Here is an 18,580-nt window from a genome sequence, read left to right as displayed (position 1 = left end):
ACAGTGCGAGTGGGGGAGGGGCAGAGAGAGAGGGAAATACAAGAATCCCAAGCAGGCTCCAGGCACTGAGTGGTCAGCACAGAGCCCGACGCAGGGCTCGAACTCACGAACCATGAGATCACGACCTGAGCCGAAGTCAGATGCTTAACCGACTGAGCCACCCAGGCACCTCAACTCTCTTTAAATAGCTCAGGGGTCCCAGTCTACCTACAAACACATTTCCATTCAATCAACAGCCATTGAGCATATCTGTGATGAGTTAAGTATTGCGTGGAGTAAGGACACTTCAGATATAGGACCCAGCCCTGTTCTCAGGGCCTCGCAACCCAGCGGGTACATGGACAATCGAACAGACAGGCACAGCCCTGTCAGGTGGAGTCAAACACAAAGCTCTCCCCTCCGGGCCCTGCCCCAACCATCCGGGAGCTTGGCACTGAAGGAGGAACCAGGGGTGATTCTGACTCTCCTTCTCTTCCTAGGTTCCAAAACGTTCCAGAGCTTTACTAAAAGACACTTACTGGTAAATTAGCCCCACTTCCCCCTCTAGTTTCTCAGGTTCCACACCTGAGTTCCTCCACTGCACACTGGTTAACATAATTTCAACTCAACGAAGCCATTCGGATCTCAGATGGAGTTCATTACAGTGGAATTTTACCTGAGGCTGCCACCCCCCACTTCTTCACATCATGGCACCCAAGATGTCGGTGTGCTTGCCAAATAGGCTGGGCAGAGGTACCTTCCCACCCCTGGCAGAAGTCCGGAAATTGAGAGCTGTTTGGAACAAAGAACTCTGCCCCGAAGGTGTTTTCCAGCATCATCCTGGCCAGCCTGGAACCGTCCCATTCACCCTCGGCTGGCACCACCTACTGCCTCTTTCCCAGCCCTCCTCAGACAGGAAGAGGAGGGCAGAGAACAGAGCCGAACAACTGTGCAGGACAGGTCGTGGGCAGGTGAGGCAGGGGCAGACGGCCCGGGCTACAACAGATCCGAATTTAAGTTCTGGTTCTGACTTAGGAGCTCAATGACTTTGGGCAAGAAGTTGAACCTCTTAACTTCTTTCAACATCAATTTCCTCTTCTGTGAAATGGGAATAACAGTATTGCCTACCTCATAGCATTATTGAGGGGCCTGGGTGAGAAAATGCATGAAAAAAAATTAACACGGTGCCTGGAACGTATAAGTTAGAATAGCCATTGGTTTATTACGATTGTCAGCTTTTATATGATATATGATTATGTCAGCCTCACAAAGGTCAAAGGTTGGTGTACAGAGAGACACTGGGGCAGAGTTGGGGTGGGAGGTGATTGAAGAATGGGTGGGGCCCTACCACCGAGCCCAGCATGGGTCTAGTGACCAAGATGAGGCCCAGGGCAGAGGCACTCACCTGCCCCTGGAGCTGACAGGCACAGACTGGCTGGGTAATTACAGGATTGCGGCCTCGGGTGTCCCATGCAACTGCCCAGCAAGCCACATTCTTTTGTGGGCGGCTGGGTGAGTGGGCAGCTGGCTGTTTATGTGGCCGCCAGGACACTGGGTCTACCTAACACCTACTCAACCCAGCACCCCCAGGCAGAGTGTTCAACCTTGGAAGAGGAAGGGATTCTCTGTGGGCATTCTGCTCCTTTCCCCAAGGCGCCTCCTCTGTTCTCTCCACCGCGACCCTCTAGCACCCTCTGCTTCTCAGATTGGACAAGTCAGTGGGTCAGAGATCAAGGCCAGACTCTGAACAATTAGTCTTCAGTTTACTTCACCTGGAGCTTTCAGATGACCAAAAAGCCCTGGACAGATGTAAATCCCATCACTGCCCCCAGCACCCTGAACTCTGATTAGCTGATAAACACAAAGTTCTGATACTTCCACGTCCTGTTCTCAAAATCGATACCCAAGGAAAAGATACCGTCTCAATACCCTTAGCAAAAATGCAATCCAGTGGGTACTAACTGGTCACCTAGTATGTGCTCAGCACTGACACTAGGCTCTTGGTTGAACTGAACAGGACGCCAAGTACCGGGATGGGCTTGGAGCCACGGGATCCCTCCCTCACTGTTGCTGGAAGGTTGCAAGGAAGGGCTTCAGCCGCACCCGGAGACCCTGAGCAGAGCTCACAGAGTCAGGCTGACACCTGTACAGGACTACCTGTGCGTGTACCACACGTCAGACAGGGGTACACATATAACCGGCCGAGGATGGTTCAACTATGAGAGCTGAAAGCGACTTTAGAAACTTGTCTAGTCGGACAACCGTTTCATTTTAGAAATAAAGGCTATGTCAGGTATTGAAAAGGATGGGGCACAAGGGGAGCTTTTAGCCACTGCCGAAAGGAATGCTTTTCAGTACAGCCACTGTGGAAAGGAGTTGGGCGCTGTGGAGCAATGCCAAACACAGAATCCCAGGTGCCCTGGCCCCACGTATGTGCCCTGGAGAACCGCCTACGCGCACATCAGGAGACCAGCACGGTTACCGCCAGCAGTATGACCGTGGTAACTCCAAACTGGAAACCACCCAAACGTCCATCACCAAGAGGGAGGACATACAAATCGTGGCACATCCTTACAGTGGACGTCACCCTGAGTGAAAACTAACGAACTACCTCTGGGTGTGTCAACACAGGGGGGAGTCTCAGAGGCACGACACAAGGTGGAGGACGCACATCACGGGGAACATGTATATAGGTAAGCTCCGTAGACACGTGAAGGTAAACAATATATTGTTTTGTAAGACGCACGTAGACGATAACTTACGATGAAAAGGAAGGAAATAACTAACTAACATTCAAAATATGGGTGGGGTGGAGAACAAGGAAGGAGATGCAAATGGGAAGAGGAACGGGAGCTTTGAAGGCGCTGCAGACGTTCCATTCTGCACTTGGGTGATGTGTACAGAATATGCTATATTATTCTTTAATCTATACATAAGCATATGGTATACCTGTGTGTGTATGATGTATTTCACAGTCAAAAAAATAAGTAAATAAATAAAAAGAATTGAAGAACCTGAGTCTCAGAGAAGCTAACTAACTTTTCCAAGCTCATCAGCTAACAAATGGCTGGAAGAGAAATGTACCAAATCCGAGTTCAGCCAGGTGCGAAGACAGCCATTCTTGGATTCTAAAGGGATCTCTCACAACGATGAAGTTTCTGGTCTAGCAAATTTGGCAACAATTGCAAGAGTCTTTACTTTTCACTATGAAGCTCCCAGCGTCTTGAATAATGCCTGTCACACCGTAGGTCCTCAATGCATATCTACTGAACAACCCACGCTTTTCGAAGGCTTACTGCCCGCCAGACACTTGACTTGGGTCATCTGGAATCCTCACACGGCTCTACAAGGGAGTTATTCTTATCCCACGTAACAGATAAGGACACTGAGATTCAGAGAGATTAAGAAACCTGCCCAAGGTCACAAGCTAGAAAGTGACAAAGCTGGGATTTGAACCCAGGCGTGTCTAACTCCAACCCCGCATTCTTCCTGTTCTTCGAGGCTGTTGGCAAAGCTTCCAACAGCACTACCTAACATTTCAGAGATATACCAAGGAACCCAGCTGAGGGGTAGGCTGAGCACTTTCTCTTCCTTCTAACCCCGTCTCCAGGCTCTGGCACGGAGAGTGGTTCGCGTGGCCAAGCCCAGCACTAACAGCAATGTAGCTCAGTGGTCATGGGTTAATTCTACAGCATGGCAGGTTGCGACATCTCTTTAAACCTTGGTTTCCCATATCCATGCTGGGGAGAGTAATAGTAGCTTCCTCCAAGGAGAAGCTGTCAAGATGAAAGGAGAGAAGGGAATCACACTGCCTGGCAGAGGCTGTCAGATGTGGCTAGAGTCCATCTCCCCTTCCAGGCAGGCTAGGCTCACGAGTGCTCCTTAAGGGGTAGCTAGGAGGGGAAAGGGCAAACAGGATGAGCTTAGCTCCAGCTGGCCAAAGGGACAATGGCCTTTCCTTGGTGCCCTTAGTCCAAAGTAGGTTATCAATGAAGTGGCTTGTTTGACATTGAAAGAGTATTTGTCATTTGCCTTCTAGACCGTTCAAATCTTATCTGATCCCATGCAATCTCTCGGCACAGAACTCTCTCTCTCTCTCTCTCTCTCTCTCTCTCTCTCTCTCTCTCAGGTTCTTGTCTGCTGTTTTTACCCAAGTTAGGTACCCAGTAGTGCTGGAGAGGCACTGAGGCCTGAGGGTACTGGCAGAGGGAGCCTCCTTCTGAGAGGCCACTGTCCCCACAGTAACCTCTGGGCAAACCAAGCTTGCTTCCAGGTCAACTTGTTCAAACCAGTTAGTAAATATAACCCTGCCACTCACAAACATTTACTGCAGGCCTATTATGTCCAAGGCATGGCGCTAAATGCCCTGTGGGCTCCCATGAATGCAGAAGTGGTAGGGTTCTATGGAAGTTAAGACAGACCCAAGTGTGAGTCCTGACTGTCCCATTCATCAGCTGTGGCACCTTGGCACATGGCTCAACCTCACCAAGCCTCAGTTTCCCATTTGTGAAAGGAGCATAACAGTGGTTCCTATTCCACAAGGTTGTAGCAGATCTGGGAGGCCCTGCATGCAACGTACCTAGCACAGCACCTGGTGCAACTGAGCTGAGCACTCAGTGAATAGCTGTTCCTGGAGCTGCAACTCCAGTGCCAGCAGGTGGCACACACTGGATGTGTCACCAGCAAAGCCTAGGGGCTCACGGGTGCCTCATAGTGCCTGGAATGTCACACCTTGCGCCCCACAGTGCCTGGAATGTCACACCTTGCGTAACACCTCAAAGCTTCAACCTGTGGTCAGAAGGCCAGTGAGAGGCAGCAGCTTCCCAGGAACCAGCTTCTGCGGGTCCTTCCCAAACTCCACTTGCCCGCTGGTGTAGCTGCCCACACCCTGCTCAGGACCAGGACTCTCCCCTGTGCAGAATGGGGACTTTGTGTGGCACCTGGTTCTGGAAACACTGCTTGGTCTATTCCTTGGCACAGGACTTGCAGGGCAGGTTTGCAAACGTATGACACACACTCAGACTCCCCCAGTGCCTCTCACTTTTGCCATCTACTGACAGGCCACCCCCCCTCCTCCCCCTGCCAGCCCAAGGAGTCTCTCCCCTTCCCTCTCCCCACAAGTCACTTCAAAGGGTGGGACTTCCCAAGAGGTCTTCACCTGCCCTTTTCATTTGTTGGCGATGAGAACAACTTCCTTCCTGCCAGAGTAAGACAGTCACTACACCATCATTAAGGAGGCTCCACCCCCACACCAGGCGCCCCGATCACTCTCATGCTGGACCTCTGCGGACTCTCCAGGGAGCCCGCCCTGAGCATCTCGACCACAAGGACCGCGGACGCAGAAGCGAGGGCAGTTTCTTTTCTACGTGTTACAGCGTCACGATGCAGTCGCTGCCACCAACGCCTATAGCTTGGGTTGAGCAAGAACAGCCTGTCCCCGCCCTGGACCATTTCCCCAATATTCAGACCTGATGAGACACTCAAACTCCAGTGTCCGGGAGAACCGACTCCCTCTCCTGCTAAGCAGTTTTTCTCTGGCTCTGCCCTCCACCCTGCTCACCATTTCCCCGGAACCTGACTGCAAGTGACCTGTGCCCTTTATCCACGTGAGCAAGGTTTGACTACCCTTCCCTTCTTGTTGTTTACCCACTTGAGAGCTGGACTTCCCTGTGGTATGGTGTGTCCCCCAGAGATCTGGGAAGCTGGAGAGACAAAATGAAGAGGCTGCAGATACGGGGGAAGAGGGAAGAGGAAGCATGAGGCTAAGTCTTGGCTCCATTATAAATCCCAATTCCCCCAGGGGCAGCGGAAGAGGAGTTGGCAGGCCTTCCTGTCCCCATCGGAGGTAGGGGTGGGGCAGGAAAGCCAAAGGTGAGGCCAGTCATAAGTCAAGGGTGAAGGGAAGTCACACGAGCAAGCGAGTGTGGTAGGTTGGGTTCTAGGAGAAGGTGGCTGGGAGCGGTGCTGCCCTCAGGGAAAACACTGGAATTGGGTGATAATACCAGGGAACAAGCTGGGGTGTTGGGGCTGCCCTGAGAATTAAGCTACTTCCATCCTCCCCTCGTCATTAGGCACCTTCCCCACCTTGTCCTCCTCATTAAACCCACTCCCACCCATCTTCCCCTCATCAGTGTAACCTCGGATGGGTTCAGAGTGCTGTTCACCATAATGACTAAATGTTTCAGTTGGCCCTAGACAGTTGTGGTTTATGTCAATTGTCCTGACAGAACCTACTAACAGCACTCCTTTGCACTCTCAAAGCTTCCCAGTTTGGACAGGGAATTATACGCTCCCCCTCTCTGGCCCACCAAGAGGGCACTGACACAGGAGAGGGTGAAGAGGGACTTAGAGAAAAGCATGACTGGAAGCGAGGCCCTGAGGTCCAGAGCAACAGCCAGGCTAGCTTCTGCCCACCTGGATCCTTTCAGAACTGGGCCGACAGCAGCTGCCCGTCCTGGGGCTCAGACCATCTCAAGGAAGAGGGCTGATTTGGGGGGTTCTGTTCCTGTCATCCCTCAGAGGGTCTAGCACCAAGCTGGGTGCACAAGAGGCATTTAATCAAAACTTGTCATTTCCTTACTTCCCTCCACCTGCATCCAAAGCAGACCTGCAGCCGTGGCCAAACGGAAAGCTGGACCACTACAACTCCTCCTGTCCGGCAACGAACTGGAACATCATCCTGGCTCAGACTTCCAGGTGCTCCTGACTCTGGCCCTCCAGCCACCAGCACCCAATGGCTAGACAAAGGCAACAGGGGGTTTCTAGCAGGGGTTCCAGAAGCAGATCTCGGCCGGGATGGCTGTCGCCTCCTGGGGATGCAGGGTGAAGAACTGAACAGTGGCGCTCCCTCTCCTGCTTGGATGACTGCCTGATCTGGCCCCCAAGCCCCAAGTCAAGCATGGAAGACACTGGCTTTAGACACTGGCTATTTGGTCTGAGAGTGGAGGGTGAGGGTCCGGGAGGGCCTCTTGGTACTTCCTCTGGGACTTAGTCCCAAAAAAGATCAGTTCTGAGGGGGGATGGGAGAGAAGACGGAGAAACCATAAATACAAATAACCAGGGCACCCCAAACTACACCAGGCCTTCCACGATGTTTATACAAATGAAGTGTGATGGCCTTGACTGAGGACTGTGAGGGGTCAGGAAAGCTTCCTAACTCTCTTTCCCTCCTTCCTTATCTCACCCTCCTCTTTTCTTACCCTTTTTCTCTTCCCTCCTTTCTTATTCTTTACCCTGGAAAGGGTCCAAGTCGTGGCTAATGAGGGACCAGCCAAACTGCAGCCATGGGGCCCAGCCGGAGTACAGTCTGTGAATCCCCAGCATTTTGCAGTTTGAGTCAGCCCCGCACCACAGCCTCGTTGTGGGCTTGTCTCATATGGCTCCAGAGAGGCCACTGAGTGGGGGGCAATGGACTCTGGGGCTCCCATTTCTGTTCAAGGGTCTGAAGCACCCAAAAGAAAAGCCAGAGAGAAATGTACAGTCTTACTACCTCCGGGTCTGTCTGTATACCATTCCAGAAGGACCCTCAGTCCTCTCCAGCACTTTGACAAGGACGGGATGGGGAAGCCCTCCCCCCCCCCCCCATACACAATGCCCACAGTTCACTGAGTTGAGGTTCCAGTGTCCAGACAATCCATTTCCACCTCAACAAACCCCACTTCTTACCCTGGCTTAAAACTTTCTCTGACAACACCATGCCTTCCCTAGTCCCAGAACCTTCCTGACTTCTTGTGCACACCCACCTGGCTAGCAGAGCCGGGCTGCTAACAAGATCACTAGGCAGAAAGGGAATGGGAGGCTGGAAGTGTACCGTGCTGGATGTACCTCCTGGTCCTAGGAGAAGGATAAGAGATGCGGATTTACCGCAAATCCACAAGCTCTTCACCGTCAACCCTTCTGGAATCATACCACAACGATCCCATAATCATCCCTGTGTTGGGTGTTCCCTTCAGAGGAGTGGCCACCACTGGCCACGAGGAAGAGAGCCTTCCAGCAGGGAGCTAGAGTGCAGCTGACTCTGCCTAGGAGAGCTTCTGCAATGCTCAGAAAATGCCTGCCCAATTGCTTGCCTGGGCTCTGGCCCCTCTGGCTGCAACTGAGCCCAGACAGGAGGCTGACTCACTCACCGCAGGGAGGAGGAGGAAGAGGAGGAGGAGAAGGAGGAGGAGGAGATGCGGGAAGGGCCTGGGCTGGGAGACCTAGTGCCCTCCCAGACCGGGCAGCCTGGGTCTCAGCTTCAGTGGTCTGGGGGTGTGGGGGGGGAGAGGGGGTCAGGATCCACTGTTCCCTGCAGACCACATGCTGTTCCCTCCTAGATACTTCCCCTAAACTCTCCCCCACCACCCACAGACGAGGGACCCTTCACTCCCCAAACAGAAACTACTCCCTGAGCTCCCTCCCGGATTAGATGTTTGCCCCTGAGTTCCTCTGAACATCTATGGACAGGCTTTCCTGAAAAAAATAAATACAGTGCATTAGGGCCAAATAGGTCTAAAATCATTGGCGGTTTGAAAAGAAAAGAAAAAACTCTACTTAAAAGATCCAACTCCACCATGGCAGGTGACCGTACACAGGTACTAGAAGATGATAAAGCTTCACACACTCCGCCTCCAGCGGACCTTAGTACCATCGACAGTCCAGTCGATCTCCCTTTCTTATTCCTTCACTCCGTGCCAAGGCTCCCCAACAGAGGAAGGAAACAAATGCTTCTCGTTGCCCAAGTGCTGAGCACTGTGTAGCAGAGCATTTGTGTGATAAACCGCCTGAGCGCCGAGGTCGTTGACCCTCTCGCCAACCTGGCACGAACTTTAGCTCTTTCTCAGACCTCAGTGTACCGTCAGTGCCTCAGCCTCATGGCACGACAGCCCGGATCTCAGCAGCCAAGTTTGCCCCTGCGATTTACCCTCTAGTGTTTGCACCCGGGCACTCAGGCCCGGTACCCACCCCCCACCCCACCCCCCCCCCGCAGCTCTACCCCGGGCCCAATCCCGATTCTGGGACCCCCCTTCCCCGCTCCTACCGGTTCCGCACCTGGTCAAGCGGGTGGGCACGCAGCTCCGCGCTCCCGGCGCCTCCCGCTCGGCTGCTGCCTTTTGACAAGCAGAGACAACCCAGCACCTGGCCCCGCCCCTCTCGAGGCCCCGCCCCGGGCCCGCCCCTCCCCTTGGCCCCGCCCAGCGGACCTGCCTCGCTCCCCGAGAAGGCTGGCGGCTTCGCAACCATCTTGACTTGGAATCAACCACTGGGAGACTCTGCCCGGGGTAGTCCTCCACGGCTGCGGTCCACAGAGGAAGGCATGCTGCTTTTCTGTGCCTGAGAATTTTCGAGAGTGATGTGTGTGCAGATCCACGCTCTGCCCGCGTTAATCTGTGATGCGTTCGCCCACCTCCCGCCGCCGTGGTTCCACCTAGCTGCTGCGCAAGCCTCTTCCAGGTGCGTCACCCCCACCTGGGTTGACCCGACCCGGACCTCACGGTCTGCCGGGCTCTGGGGGCGTCTGCCGCGGGCACCGTCTGGCCTCTGCGCTCGTGGGAAATCCCGGGCGCCGCTCGCCGTCGCGTTGCTTCTGCAGAGCGCCTGGGAGCTCAGCCCGACCCCACTCGATAGGATAAAAGCGCAAACGGAAAACGCGGCCAAAGTGGCTGGAGCTGCGTCATCGTCCCCCCTCGCCCGGGGCAGATCACGTTCTCGGCCTGTCGCGAACCTCATCCGAGCGAGCGAGCTTAGTGTCAGCTTCCCAGGACTAATCCCCAGTCTCCCGCCACCCGTTCTATACGACACTGGTGTGAAGAGAAGAGAGGAGTGAAAAAAAGTCTATCATGAGACCTGGAATTGTAGTAGATGGGGGGAAATACGCCATAGAAAATGTTGGCTAGAAATTATTCCGCCTCCTTGGCTATGTGCTAGGCACTGCATCTGGAGGAGAGATAAAAAAAAAAGATGTGGTTCCCTCCTTCTTCGAGTTCACTGTCCAGTGGGAGAATGTATAAATAAATAGTAATTACAATATAATATTCTATAATAGAGATGCCCACGAAGCCATCCAGCAGTTGGTGAGCTCCTTTAGGCAGGGGAGGAAACCGTGGCTCAGAGGGACAAGCTGAACAGGTGGAAAGTCGAGGCATAGAGAGGTTAACCCAACATTACACAGCTGTTCAGTGAAGGACAGTAGTACAGCCCAGCAAATCTGCTGGTACAAGAGCCTCTGAACCATTTATGAAACAGTTTTGCTAGACTGTAGGATAACCAGCCCCCCTCAAACTCTCAGGGGATCAGGAGAAATGAACTGAGGCTAAACAGAAAGAAGAATCTTCAAACAGCAAAATTTGTTAGGCACTCAAACAGTTGATTAAGAGAATATCATGGAAACTTTCTCTCTGGAAAGGTTTAAAAAAAAATAGAAGAGACACAGACTGGTGAATTGAGAAATGGCCCATCTATCCTGAGAAACAGATGAAAGGAAGTGCCCCTTTGGGGGCCCTGCCAGTCTGATGGATAGATTCCCCGCTTGTAATGAAAATAAAAGAAAGAAGCCCCTTGCCCAAAGCATCACGGGAAAGCCAGCAGTGATTCTCATGGGAAGAAAAATAGAACAGGAAATCTCAAATAACCAACACCTTGGGACATTCTCAGGGAGTTCCATGAGCCTCTGGAAGAAGTCACTTTTGTGGTGCTTCATTGGCCAGATGAGTGAACCTAACATCTTGAAAATAAACCTTATCATCGCAAAGGGGTAAAGGATGACTGCTGAGTATTCCTTAGCCATTGACCGTTAGTCTCTTCACAGCTCTCCGTCTGACATTCATCGCCGCCTTTTGAGTCAGGCAGAGTAGAAAATACTCCAGACCCTGTTCTCGTGAAGACGTGACAGTCAGCATTCCTGTGCTACAGAATAGCTTTGAACTCTTCTAGCTGGACTGCTATTTGACACGTGCTAGAACCTCTGCAGAAAACACGAATTTTCTCTTTCTTTTCCGTGACGTTAACATTTCTTGTGTTCTCATGGTGCCTGGGAGGGGTGGTGGTCCTTACAGGATGCTCATATTGTGTTTTTGTCAGTATTCATCTCTGAAAAGTTACATCAGGGAATATCTAGTAGGCACTTGCTGTGTGCACCTTGCCATGCTATAGTGCTGTAGACCCAAGGGGCTGTAGAGAAACAAAAGAGCCCTTCCAGGTGTGATTTGCCTCGGAGGAAAGATTCCAGAGGTGCCAGGCTGAGGCCACCCCTGTGTACTTCATTTTACAAAATCTGGGGAAAGGCACAGCCTGGCTTCTCAACCTCTCTACCGGGCTTCCGGCGTCTGTGGTGGTCTAGGCAGGCCTGTAGCCAATCCTCAGCTGATGGGCTCCCCTTTTCTGTTGGGCTCCCCTGTTCACTGTCCTTGAGGCTGCCTGACCCTCTCTGAACCTCTCGTCATGGTACCAGAGCTGGAGTGGATCATGCAGTCCCCACAAGTTTCTGCAGACCCTGTCCCTATAGACAGTTTATAAGCTGTCCAGAGGCGGCAGTCCAGGTAAAAATGTGCCCTTTGAGCTCTCTGGAGCATTCCCATCTGCTTGCTTTTCCACTTTTTTTTTTAGGGCTCTTTTCCCTCAAATATTTTATAGTTATGAGCCTAGTGGGAATGAAGGGAAGACTCTCAGCAAACTCCCAAAGAACATTCAGAGAGACACAAAGTCATGGGTTCCAAAGACAGAAGCCACCAGGCTTCCTTGCAGTTTCCTTGTTTTAGAGATTAAAAAACATTAGGTCCAGAAAGGTTAACTCATTTGTCTTCTAACCCATGATAGGAGTGTTCACTCTGTTTATGTTCCGGATGGTAAAAATGGAATGAATAAATGCAAGAAGCTGTAAGCAGTGAAAGCAACCCAAACAAAAGAGTCTCCCCAGGACAGTGTTTTTCATATTTTTAACTGCAACCCATAATAAGAAATAAGTATTAATTATGACCTAGTGTCCCCATGCATACATATAAGTTTTATGAAACAAGAGATGCCCTGCAATATTTTCTATTCTTTTTTCCACCCTTCCTTCCTATCCTCCCTCCCTTCCTGCCTGCCTGCCTTCCTTCTGGGAAGGAGACCCATCAAATTGATCGTATGGCTGACAATCAGTTAACCTGAAGTTTAAAAAGTCCCTCTCACCATGGGATCCCCTCATTTAGAACCTGCATCATGAGATTCCCAGAAAGGCCTTTGAGAGACCAGGTTGGCTTATACACCGCACCCTCAGAATCCATGGTGGCTCCAAGGCTTTGGAGGATTCCTTCTCCAAGGCCACATGGTCAGGGTTAGGTCACTGAGACAGTATGTATCCCCTCAATTTTTGTGGCCTTAACTCAGCTATTTTACCATGCTTACCATCTTTCCCAGCTTTGAGGGGGTTCTTTTACCCTTAGGAAGTTTTATGGCATCTCAGAAATCCTGATTTCTCCCAAACAGGACAGCTTTGGAGGAGTTGTGTACCCTGGCATAGTGAGTGTCCGTGGAGAGTCTGCTCAGAAAGAGTAGGGCACTGATCATTATTCAGTCCAAATCCATCTGGCTCCAGGGCTCCATTCCCAGTAGCCCAGCTCATGTCTCCATCCCTGGGGCTTTTGGCACTTGTTTTTCTCACCTGCTCCCACATCCTTGAGCCCTAGGCTGCCAGCCTGCTGGCCCACACACAGCGTCTGCTGGCATGGTAAAGCAGAGCCTAGGGGCCGGATGAATGAAGGTATAGACTCCCACCTGCACCTCCAAATAGAGGCAGCTCCAGAGCTCTCCCAAGCTCCCAGGTATTTGCTGGGCTCCCATCCAAACCCCAGCAGACAGTGATGACTCTTCGAGCCCCGACTCCAACCATAGAGACCAGCAGAATAAACCAGAAGCTCGGGATCCTTTCCCCTCTACAACTGCTTGTGGCTATAAGTTCTGCAACAACTACAATCACTCTAGTAGGAGATGAAGAGACCCCTAGCCCCTAGTCTTTGGATAACTCTTATTTTGCCCTTCTACGGAAGAGTGTCTTATGGGAAAACCTAGTAGGGGATGTAAATGGAGGGCCCAATGGCATAGAGAAGGTGTCTTGGGAGCAGGTGAAAGCATGGGCACTGTCATATCACTGCTGCAAAGGTCCACAGGGGAAAGCTGACTGTTCTCAAAAGAAGCCCCCTTCCGCAGAGGGGAGTGTCCAAAGGCAATTAGGCAATGAGCTCCTTTCCTTCATACCAATGAGCAGAAGCCCACAAGCCTCATCCTGGGCAAGCCTGCTTCTTTCTCCAGAACAGGAAGGACATTCCATAAGTAGTCTAGGAATGCATTAAACAACTCTCCCCTGGGGCCCCAACTCCAGATAGATGTGGCTGTTGACAGCTCCTCTCCTTTGCCTTTGGCCTCTGGCCTAGGACAAACACTGCATAGCATGGATGCCCCTTTGTTGTATGTGCCTCATTGTCCTTTGTCATTAAAAATGCCACCATTGTTGAAACTGTTGTTTCTGGTGTCCACCTCCACTTCCAATAGACTTTTGATAGTGGGCTCATGTTGGTTTGTATCATCCACATGTCCTAAAACCAAAAAGTGGCCTCTAAACATTTTTTTTTTTAATTTTTTTTTAACGTTTTTTATTTATTTTTGGGACAGAGAGAGACAGAGCATGAACGGGGGAGGGGCAGAGAGAGAGGGAGACACAGAATCGGAAACAGGCTCCAGGCTCCGAGCCATCAGCCCAGAGCCCGACGCGGGGCTCGAACTCACGGACCGCGAGATTGTGACCTGGCTGAAGTCGGACGCTTAACCGACTGCGCCACCCAGGCGCCCCTAAACATTTTTATTATAAAAACCTATTGGCAAAAAATGTTGCCATCCCCATACATGAATATGGTTTTTAGAGTTCTATCATTACCTCATATCTCAAGCCACACTACACAGGGGGAGATTCTTTATCAACATTAACAAATATAAGTATTTCAAATCATAATTTCATATTTCAATTGATGTTCTTGATACTTTTGAAACTTTTTACTCACTTCCCTGACACTCCTTCTTTGCATTCATATACCTCATCCAATATACCTGACATGTGGCCAAATGAAAGAAGGACCAAGTGAGGGTGCTGGTGTCAATCTGTATATTAAATGATTAAAGCTTAATTAAAAAAAAAAAAAAAAAAGAAAGCCTCTAACACTGTCCGCCTGTATCCAGTAGATGATGTAGCACATCCTCCCCTGGAGACTTCTGCACTAGATAACAGAGGTAGGATACAGACCATGAGGGCTCAGCAAGTTTAGGTTACCCATCCAAGTTGACAACTGGTGAGTCGCAAAGCAGAACTAGAGGCCAAATCTCCTGCCTTGAAATCCAGGTCTTGCTCTCTGCATCACCCTGTGCCTCCTTTCTTCTCTGCTTTGTGAAGAAATGGAGGCACACTGAGTATGAGAGAGAGAAGCTCTTGAAGGCTAAGAAGCTGAATTCTTTGATCCGCTTGGCTTATTGAAGCAAAACCTGAGGCAAGATCCATGTAGGATCCACTGTAGACTGTGTCTGGGACCACAGCTGCCAAAAGTCAGATGCCACAGGCCCCCAAGAGATTAAACCAGAGAGGCAAACAGGACAAGTTCTCCCGGCACTGGCTACTAGCAGGGAAGGCTGTGGTGGCCTCTTGTGTGTATTTAGTAGCACAAGAGTAGCCCTTACGTTCTTAGCTTGGCCACCACCAAAGACCTGACTTCAACCCACATTCTCAAGGAGAGTTGTCGCTCATTTAGATTTCATAGAATCTGGCTGTCCAGCTTGACTAACCTCTGAGTGGTAGTTGCCAAGCCCAGAAAGAACATGGTGAAGAGGCCTGAACCACCACGGGGTTCAATCTTTTCTTCACACGCAAGCCTCACCTCGGTGGACTTTTTACCCCAAACCTTCTCCTCCCCACCCTTCTCTGTCCAGACAGGCCAACTACGCCTTCTTAGAACTTTCATTCCTGACCTCCCTCTGCTCCCAGCTTACCTCATGTATCTTTGTGCCTTATTCATCACCAGGCTTCTCGTCTGTCAACTGGTGAGGAGTTTAAAAGCTGATGGTCAGTGAGTCTATGACAAGGACCTGTTGAAATAGAATAATATTCCAGTTGCCAACACTTCCCCACATTCTCTGTGCCTTTCCCTCTAGTGAAACCCAAAACATGGGTGAGGATTGGGTCAAAAGAAAACATTTAAGCAAGTAGTTCAGGGCTCAGTCATGAAAATGCCTGCTATTGGCTCCTCATTGGGTTGGAATAGAGGTTCTGAACAGGATGCTGGACCCAGAACAATGAATTACTACAACTGAGTTTGTGTTCTATGTCCTCAAAGTAATCTCAGTATCTCAGTTTCCTGTCCTCTTTTCCTCCTCCCAAGAACCTAATGCTTGGTCTTGACAGGAATTAGAAGTGAATCTCAAAGGCAAATGTCAAAATCTCCACTGTTGGTTCCTAGACGTCATTAAAGTAATTCAACCCCTTCCGCCATGTTGGGAGCTGGAACTCTAGAGAAACACATGCCGCTACATCACCTTCCCCTCCCCCAACTCTTCCCCCATTCCATAAGACTTAAACTTTGGACTGATATGGTATACCCTGTCAGTTGTGACAACGCAATCTGCCTGATAGAGAGGCTGATTTGGTGCCTGCAGCTGGTTTACTTCCTTTTCAAAGCCCTGAATGTGAGTAGACACAATCCCTGCTTTGTGATTAATAATAGTTTCTCCTCTTGTTATCTTACTGCATTAGACTATCCGTTGACATTTGATCTGCAGTCATTAAAGATTTATTGCCATGTTTCTTTCTCCCAAACAACGCACACCCTTCAAATAGAGGGCATTTGAGGACAAGTGGTGTTGGAACCAGAACAATCGACAAAGAATTGTATGTGTCAAGGTTGTGTTACCTTCATCTCAACCCCAGCCTTGAAAAAGATGTTTCATTTCTTTTTCTTTTTTAAGTATTTAAAAAAAAGTGTTTATTTATTTATTTTGAAAGAAAGAGAACGCGTGCACACAGGGGAGGGGCAGAGAGGGAGAGAGAGAATCCCAAACAGGCTCTGCATGAGTAGGCTCCACACTGTCAGCACAGAGCCTGACTCAGGGCTCCATCTCATGAATGGTGAGATCATGACCTGAGCCGAAATCGAAAGTCGGACGCTTAACCGACTGAGCCACCCAGGTGCCCCAAAGAGGTTTCATTTCTACCAGTGCAATGAATCAGATACCCTCACTGATCCTCTCAGTTGAAATAACAATTTTAACGTTAATTAAATAACGTTAAATAATCTTAATTAATTAAGATTAAATCTTAAATGTATCTCCACACTGAGAAAAAAAGAAAGAAATCCAAAGAACTCAAAATGAAGTGAAAGTAGGAGCAGAGATTGGTAAGCAAGGACCAAAACTGGTCTTCAACCTGAAAGTGTCTTTAGAATCTTGGAAACCTTGAATTTTGGTGGTGGCTTCACAGCGTGTGGAGACAAGACTTACAGTCAAGGGATTATCTTGCATAAACTTGGGCTCTCAGAAGGTACACTCCAAAACTCTTTATGTAGGGAGAATGAGAAACCTTCACATAGAAAGAGATAGTAAGGAAATTGGCCTAAGTTACTCCAGATGACAGGAAAACTCATAAATATTTCCTTAGAATTCACAACCACAAACCCAGGCTTGTAGTCCAAATTCATATCCTGGGTGATCCAAAACAAAAACAAAAACAACCCTCAAGGAGAAATTTTAAACTGATCCTAGGTTGGTAATAACTCACGTAACTGGCTGAATCAAATTTAATCCTCTCCATGTAAACTTGTCCTCATCCCAGTACTCAAGGATTTGCCACAGGTGAAATTTCAAGGAAAACTACAGTCCGTGATCAAAGTCACAAAATGGAAACAAAGCACACTGAGTGGGAATCAGCAGAACTAACTCACAAAGTCCTCAGATGTTTAAATTTTTAATAACAAGGCATAAGATAGCTAAGTCTAATAGATTTAAAAAAATGAAAAAGAAGCTCAAAAAAGTTAACAGGGAATAAGAGACTATAAATAACTAATCAGACTTGGAAAAAAAATAATTTCTAGAAATAAAAAGCATTGAATCTTAAAACTCAGTGAGTAGATTGAATAGCAGATGAGACATGGCTGAAGGAAAACTTAGTAAGCTGGAAACTAGGACTGAAAAATTATCTAGAATGTAGCCCAGTAAGACAAAGACATGGACAATAATTAGGAAGCTAAAATAATTCCAAATGCAAATAAATGCATTAATAACATAGCCTCAAAAATATGGAAGAAAATAACAGGATGAAAAGTAAATGATAAATCAACTACCATAATGGGAGATTTTAACATCTCTCTCAGGAAGGGATAGATTAAAGACATAAAAAATCGGTGAGGATAGAGGAGACAGTTAACAAACTTGATCTAATGTTCATTAAAGGAATACTGCACACAACAGTCAGAGAACAAATACTCTCTTCAGGCCTACATGGAATGTTTATGGAAATCTGCCACACGTTAGGTCGTAAGGCTAGTCTCAACAACTTTAAAGGATCACTTTCAGACAGATTTGTATTCTTTGACCATAATTAAATTAAAATAGAAATATCTGGGACACCTGAGTGGCTCAGTCTGTTAAGCATCTAGTTCTTGATTTTGGCGCAGGTCATGATCCCAGGGTCATGCCGGAGCCCCCCACTGGGCTCTACACTAAGATTCTCTCTCTCCTACTGCAGCTTTTCCCTACTTATGCTCTCACTATATAAAATAACATAAAAGAAAAGAAATGAAATTAGAAGAAAAGAAAAGAATAAAATAAAATAAAAATAAAATAAAATCAGATAGAATAGTATAGATCATGCTATAGAAACAGCATCAAATGTACTAACAACATCTCATATGTTTCCCCAATCCCTGGGGAACTGAGCTCAGAGAAAGGGAGAGAACACAGAGAATTGCAAGCTGCTTTCTTAAGTGCTTCTACTCACATTTCATTGACCAAAGTAAGTCACTTGGCTGTGCCTAACGTCAGGGGTCAGTGAAGTGTAATCCTCCCAAAGGTCCATGAAGACAGGCACGCTGGAAATACTGATGAATATGGTAGTTAATACCAAAACGTTCAGGGGAAAAAACCTTTTACAACTGGAAATTTTGAAACATACTTCTTAAGAGTAAATTCTAACATAAAGGAGAAAACACATAGAACTTAATAATTATTAACAACACTGTATCCAAAATTACAGAAGCAGGTAAAATAGTACTTAGAAGCAATATACAATACTAGCATTTTCTTAGCATTTACTATGACAGGCATTGTTTTGTGTGCTCTACATATTTTACTCATTCAATTCTCATAACAACACTTGAGGCAGGTGTCAGTGAGGAACTGAGGCACAGAGGAGCAACCTGAAGCCACACAGCAAGCAAGCAGCAAGAGCCAGGAATTGGACTCAGATAGTCAGGCTGCAGGGTCCATGTGTTATGATTGCAAATGCTTACATTAGAAAAAATTTTAAGGCTCAGAATTAATGCATTAAGACTCTTATTTAAGAAGTTAGGAGGGAATGGGCACCTGGGTGGCTCAGTCAGTTAAGTGTTCAACT

At 48.7% G+C, this 18,580-nt stretch overlaps 1 protein-coding gene across 3 annotated transcripts in view; it reads right to left on the bottom strand.

Moving 5' to 3' along the window:
- The window catches only part of VDR (vitamin D receptor), a 57,997-nt gene extending 48,536 nt beyond the window's left edge, over positions 1 to 9,461 (bottom strand). Inside the window, exon 1 of one of the 3 annotated variants that reach the window (XM_086713568.1) lies at positions 9,162 to 9,461. In XM_086713568.1, coding sequence (XP_086569694.1) covers positions 9,162 to 9,201 — 40 coding nt within the window. In that variant the 5' untranslated portion in view covers positions 9,202 to 9,461. Of the gene's footprint in view, positions 1 to 8,998; positions 9,112 to 9,161 lie in introns of those variants that run through there. The other 2 variants (XM_086713571.1, XM_086713569.1) reach the window with 2 other exon arrangements.
- Between the last annotated feature and the right edge of the window lie 9,119 nt (positions 9,462 to 18,580).

This window comes from Puma concolor, chromosome B4 (assembly GCF_028749965.1).
Source record: "Puma concolor isolate L17-30 chromosome B4, mPumCon1.1.hap2, whole genome shotgun sequence".
Taxonomy (NCBI): domain Eukaryota; kingdom Metazoa; phylum Chordata; class Mammalia; order Carnivora; family Felidae; genus Puma; species Puma concolor.
This window is presented reverse-complemented; position numbering and strand designations above follow the sequence as displayed.